This window comes from Pygoscelis adeliae, unplaced genomic scaffold, assembly GCF_000699105.1.
Source record: "Pygoscelis adeliae isolate BGI_AS28 unplaced genomic scaffold, ASM69910v1 Scaffold65, whole genome shotgun sequence".
In the NCBI taxonomy this organism is placed as follows: domain Eukaryota; kingdom Metazoa; phylum Chordata; class Aves; order Sphenisciformes; family Spheniscidae; genus Pygoscelis; species Pygoscelis adeliae.
Genome location: NW_008824864.1, coordinates 1,628,470 through 1,635,209, shown reverse-complemented (window position 1 = coordinate 1,635,209; position 6,740 = coordinate 1,628,470). Strand labels below are relative to the sequence as shown.

The window sequence follows — 6,740 nt, the reverse complement described above, 5'->3', positions numbered from 1 at the left end:
TCAGGGACCGGCTGGGCATCGGTCGGTGAGTGGTGAGCAATTGCATTGCGCATCACTTGCTTTGTATATTTTTTTATTATTACTGTTATTACTGTTTTATTTTAATTCAATTATTAAATGGTTCTTATCTCAACCCACAAGTTTTCTCACTTTTACTCTTCTGATTCTCTCCCCTGTCCAACTGGGGTGGCGGGAGAGTGAGCAAATGGCTGTGTGGTGCTCAGTTGCTGGCTGAGGTTAAACCACGATACATTGTTAGCCATCCATGGGACATATCCTCTCTAATCCCTGGTATTTTCCAAAGCATGTCTGTCCAGCCCTACCCTTCTTGCCCTTGTACTACACTAACGATCCTTCTCCTGTTCTGGCTCAGATCCGTTTCTTCCCTTTCTTCCCACATGTAGTTTTTTGCTTCCCTCCCCTGCCCAGCTTTCCTCCACAGCACATCCTTTCTTATATCCCAGTCTATAATGCGATCCTTATTCCCACTCCTCAATCCCATTTCAAACTGTGGGTGTCTTCTCCTGTATGGTCTGTGTATGTACAGGACAGAGAGACAGTGTTGGTGTGTGTGTCTGTACCTGCCTGTCAGGTAGGTATCCCATGCATTGGCTAAAGATAGCGGTCTAATCCCGATCTCATTTGTTTATCGGAGGAGGAGGTCAGCGTGACGTAATCTGGTCTGCAGAGTGAACGTTTGTAGGTCATACCTACCCCCGGCTGACCTCCAGTTTTGACTCTGTGCAGCTTTACGTGCTTGTGTGGAGATAGACCCTAGGCCTGGCTTCTTCTTGGGCTTTTTGGCTTTCTTGTCTGTGAGACTCGTGTGTTTCTCTCCCAGATTATAAACAACTACCTGGGCGGGACACAAGGAGGGGCTGTGGACAAGGCGTCCCCAAGCGGCATGCATTTCAGGGACAGCAAGAGAAAGGTCGACTATGTGTTAGCCTACCACTACCGAAAACGCCTTGCTCGGCACCCGGCTGGTGTGGGCTCACCGGAGCCGATGCACGGATCCGCCTCCTTGGCCCTGGTTTCGAACGGAGGGAGCGGGAAGGGCTGTGTGGAGCTGCAGCAGCAGGATGGTGGCCAGCATGCCCCCCAGGAGCCCCCGAGGCCACTGGGGGTGGAGGTGATTGAGCTCGGCCCGCTGGACACCCTGGAGGAGGAGAAGCGGCTGCAGCGGGAGGAGTACGAACGCAGCCTGGTGGAAGTGGGGCTGGAGATAGAGAAAGACCCTGAGGTAAGAGGGGAGAGTTGCTCCTCATGCGCGACGCTGGGTGCCCTGATGGGTAATGGCCACTTTGGTGGCAGAGGTGGCTACATGCAGGACGTAACCATGGCCGGGCTGTGCTGGTGGGACAGCCTGGCAGTGACTAGGTGCCCAGAGCATGGCTGCTCGCTCTCCCTGTTGGCGAGGTGAGGCGTGGAGGCCAGGGGCCCGGCTGTGGCCATGCGGTAGGGCCTGGCCTGGCCTGCCTTCATTCGTGCCCTGCATTAATATTAACTGAGAGGCAAATCACACCTGTGCCGACTCTTAAAAATAAGAATATATGCTGCTTTCCTTCTAACACAGCCCTGCTGACTCCCCCACTGTCGCTTCTGCAGCCACAGCAAGTGTAGGATGTCCTGGAGGTATGTCTTATGGCCAGCTTGAGGAGCTAATCCTGAAGACAGCTTGTTATTGCTGAACAGTAGTTCAGTACTGAACATCCCTGGGTCAAATGCTGCCACCATGGCAACACCCAATTAGGGAATCTGCAGAAATATGTTGTACAAGCTATTTTCATACATGCCTAAAATATGATGTGAAGCCAAGAAGAAGATGGTGGGGGTGTTTCTGTATTGCTTGGTTCTTACTGCCTGGGAAATACGTGGTTGTTATTGTTGTTTAATGCATTATTGAGTAGCAATTTCAATCTTACTTCTGTAGAAAACTTATTTATCTAAATGTTCTTAAGGCTTGCAGTGAACACACTTTTCTTACAAAAAATTGTGTTTACATTTTAATATTGTTAAAATGAGAAAGGCTCTCAAGTAATTTGCTGGAATACGAAGTGCTGTTAAGACATTTCATATTTCCTCAGAATAACTTGGTGATTTTCAGTGCGACTCTCAGCTTTCTTCCCAGCCATATGTAAGCTTTGTGACATTTTCTTCATTCCACCTACAAACTGAAGAGCTCCTATGCTGCAATTGGAGAACCTCCCAGGCTTTAATGTATTTATTCTCACCACATGTGCGTGATATTAGGTTTACGGTTGGACTCGATGATCTTAAAGGTCTTTTCCAACCTAAATGATTCTATGATTCTATGTTGGAAAGTGCTATGGTTGTATCAGCTGGGAGCTGTGGTTAGGTTACTTGACTGCAGCCAGTCGGTCAATTGAGCACGAGTCTTCCAAATCCCATGTTGATGCACTGAGCGCTGTGCTATCTCTTTGGACCTCTTTGAAAGCCACGGATATTTATATCCGTTGAAGGGAAGTCCCCGCTGGGTTCTAGTTTTAGGCACTCTATTGTTTTTGACACCAAATTTAAGAAACTTAGGGCTTCTTTTCAGAGGTGCTGAGAACTTACAGCTTGTATTGCTTTCAGTACAACCAGTCAACACTTCAAAAATGTGGACCAAATTACAGACTGCATCTGAAAATTTGAGTCTAGCTGACTTGGCATAGTGTACGCACGTTAAATCACTGGCAGGAATAGAAAGAAATAGAAAGGCCTTTTTGACCCTTAACATTTTCCTTGCTTGGTTTGCTGAGTTGCAGGTGGCTATGGGTTGTATTTCACTGCACAGCCTGGCTGAGCCATCCTTGCACTGAACAGAAAAAAGTGATCTCAGATCCTGATTCTTTTATGCTAAGCATTGGGGTTAAGGTTTAATACTGCTAACACATGACTGTCTTACCGCTATGATGTTTATAACCAAATTGCAAAAACCCCATGAGAACAGCTGTTTTTGGAGGCTTCTTTCAGTTCTGAATTTCATCAGAACCTGAAAAGTCTAGCAGGAGATTTGGATTTGATTATTTGACTCATTACTTACCCGAAGTCCAGCTGGATTCAAATTCTGGTTCGGACCCCTTCCAAGTGATGATGTGTGCTCTTAAATAATATACAAAGTAATAAATGATGTCATAGAGAGCTGATCAAGAAAAAACTTTTTGTCAGGGTTTTACTCCTGAAGAGGAAAAGGCTTTTTGTATATGAACTGGAAAGTTCTGAGGAAATTATTTGGTGACTGGTTCTTTTATGGGAAAAATTAATGGATTTTGAAAATTACAAAAAATGCAATCCCATCACTTCTCTATCTGTATATGTGTATGTACATAGTCACTCCTCCCCCCCACCCCTCAATGCACAAGCAGTCTAATCGAAAGGGGAAAGTGTTTTTCCCTCCAGAATCTCCTGAGAAACTGGAAGGGACTATGCATTATCTTTATTCTTCCCTGCCCAAGACATGTGGCTTTTACTTCCTTTTCTTTTTCTCACTTGGCTGTTTTTTTTCTCCTGTTAATTAACTCCTGTTAAAACATGCTGAAGCTGCTGTCTTTGTTATCTTGCTGTGAATTTCATAGAACATGCTGATCAGGCACATGTGAAGGGTACAGCTGGCGTTATATGTTGATTAAAATTGTGTGTTGAGCTGATGTGAGAACAACTTCTGATTTTAGTCCTAGGAAAAACATGTGTCTACAGGTTCACTAAACTCAGAACAGTCTTAATCACAGAATGCTGTATTGTTGGTGTATAACACAGTGGACTTTCAACTAGTACATTTCTAGTGGTTTGTGCTGAACATGCATGTTTGGGTTTTTTTTTGTTTCAGTGCTAGTATAACAAGTGGATCTTTTTCATATAGTAGTATTGGAAGTTGAGACATATTCTCTAATACATATCTCACTCTTGCCATATGTTCTGAACCAGGTCCTAAGATGAGTCTGATCTCCTGCTCAGAGGGCTGGCTGCAAAGGTAACTCAAAACAGCTCCTGTACAAGGGATTCCACTTTTGGACCCTTAAGCTAGAGAAACCAAGGCCTGCTCTAGCCCATGTCACCTGCATACGGTCTTGCAAAGAAAAATATTCATTTAAGAACAATAGGCTATCCTGAACACAATCTCTTTCCTGAAACAGCATCAGTTTTTACTTGAAGCAGTAGCAATAGAAAGGAAGAGGGCAAAAGGGTATCTGCTATATCTGTGGTCTTCAATGAACATCTCTGTGCTGTCCTTTCTAGGTGGCCTATAGTAGCTATACAGCTAAAAAAATTATCTTTGATAGGGCCTATGTAGTTCTGGTTCTTGTTAACCTCATTGCTTGAGCAAAAAAAACCCCAAACAAACAAACAACAAAAAAGGGAACAAGCCATTGTCCTTTTTTAACTGATATTGTGGAAGTCATGAAGGATATATTCTCTGAGTAATATGTTTGGTTCAGCGTTTAATGACTTCTAAGGGCATCTGTCTTCTCATGGTTGGAAAGTTGCTTAGTCTATGATCTCAGTTAACCCAACTTTGTAAAGACTGTAAGCTTGATTAACCTAAATGAACTAAGCACAGCATCTTTTGCATCGGGCTACTCAGTCTGCTAACCTCACAGGATGTTTGAGTTCCTCTAGAAGCTGCTTTTGTATGCTAAAACTATTTAGATGTCAGGAAATTAATCTCTAGGAACACAGGATAGCATTATGACAATTTAAAAATCTTTATTTCTACAACTATCTTTTTGAAGAAGTGGGATTTTCCATGATGTTGATATGTTTGTTAACATATGATGTTAATATGGCTGTTATATGCTGAGTAACTGGGGACAAACACCTTTCTAACTTGTATTGCTAATTCATTGTGTAGAAGAACAGACACAAGAAAATAAAAGAAAATATATAATTTGTATGTGGAGAGGGGAGTATTACTCTTTTTTGAATATGTGGAAAATAGGCAAGATTATGGTCTGTCTCCATATCCACCCAGTTATTATTTGTCAATTAATGAATTTTTGACCAGTTTTCAACTTTCTTATAACTTTTTATCATTTGTTATTGCTGTCCTCCAGAGAAACTTTGTTCTCTCTTAACATAACCTTGGGGTTTTTTGTTTTCCTGTTTTTAAACTGAGATATTATTTTGCATGTTGAAGACAAGGCGCACAATAAAGGCAATGGGCATGAAGTTGAATGTTACAACTTCTTCCTCTCTAATGTGACATTCAGTACCCATAATGATGGGTGGTCGTAGTGAGATTTGACAACCTTCTTACCATGCTCCCTGGTAAAGTCATACCTGATCCATAGCATATATTAATGTGTTATAACAAATACTGCCACCATCAACTTTCAGTCTTGATGTTCCGTGTTTCAGAGACCACAAGTGGCAGATCAGGTTTAAGGAGCTCTTTGGCTGGTTATCTTCTCTTCAAATCAAAACATTTGGGTGGTCCAGTGTAGCGTGTGCCCATGAAAACAACTGAGTTAGCATAATTTAGGGTTACGTGGAAGTGATACTTGGTGGAAAGAATAAGACAGAAGAGGAAGCTTCCTATTCACTTCTGATGACAGCAGCATAGCAACACAGAACTACTGTTTTGCATAGTTTGCTATGAGTAAAAATAATGTTTGCATCTGTGACTGCTCTGTTTGACCAGTCTACAAAGGTAGATGAAATAAACCTGGTGTTGACTCTTGCATGTGTATGTACAATTAATGACCTTGTATTTTACAGTATTACATAGTGACTAATGTAGACCCCACTAATACAGATCCTGTAAACACTTACGCTAATCTGCATAGTGTTAAGCATTTGCAGGATTTGCTTCCTCTGCTTCAAAGTAACACAGTTAAAAGTATAGTAAAACTTTTTTTCCAAGATGTCCATGCCAGAACCCAGATTCTTTGGCATGTCTTTGTAAACTGCGAAGGAATGGCAGCAGGTCACATTTACCCTTGTGAAGCCATGACAGTTATCTCCAAATAAACCCTATTTAACACTAGTGGCACAAGTCAAATTTTGCATTAGATTAGATACACAAACAATTGCCTGAGATAGGGCCACCTTAAGAGTATCCTCAAATATTCCACCTGGATTCCCAGAAAGGGCAATAAATACCATTGACATTGCAGGCAGTTCTTGGGGTTGAATTTTTTTTCTTTTTTTTTTTCCTGGGGAAACTGATTGTTATGTTTCACCTAATGTGGAACATCAGTAGTTCACTTAAATTTGAGTTGTACCGCTGCTTTAACGACTGCAAATGCAACATGTACTGTATTCAATCAGTATTATGTATGGCAAAGCATAACAGGAATAGAATAAGAAGACACTGGAGATGCACCTTGGCATTCTGACAAAGTAGGATCATTTTCAAGCACATTGGAAATGAAATGTGCTTTGCTAAATAGCATTTAGGAGATGAAAATATCTTTTAACGGGAAGATGATGACAACTTTAAAACCAAGTATAAATTACCTTCCAAGAAGTTCATCTAACTTGAATTTTAGAGCTAATGTAGTTTCAAGGATGTCTCATTAAACTCTGTTGGCTACGTTACACTTTGAGGCAAGGAAGTCCTTAAGGTCCTCAATGTATCAGTTTACGCAGTACTGTTGATAACAATGCTACTGATGGTGGTCATTGTGACTGGATTTTTCTGCTTGATAGTCCAAGGCATGTTTTTGAATTTTTGTGTAAAAAACCAAAACAAAACAAACCACCCTAAAAAACAAAATGAACAAGCCAACCTCCCA

General features: G+C 41.8%; 1 protein-coding gene across 1 annotated transcript in view; it reads left to right on the top strand.

Moving 5' to 3' along the window:
- The first annotated feature begins 904 nt into the window (after positions 1 to 904).
- ANO2 (anoctamin 2, calcium activated chloride channel) overlaps positions 905 to 6,740 on the top strand; it is a 188,227-nt gene continuing 182,391 nt past the window's right edge. The window contains exon 1 of the mRNA XM_009324365.1: positions 905 to 1,243. Coding sequence (XP_009322640.1) covers positions 905 to 1,243 — 339 coding nt within the window. The remainder of the gene's footprint in view (positions 1,244 to 6,740) is intronic.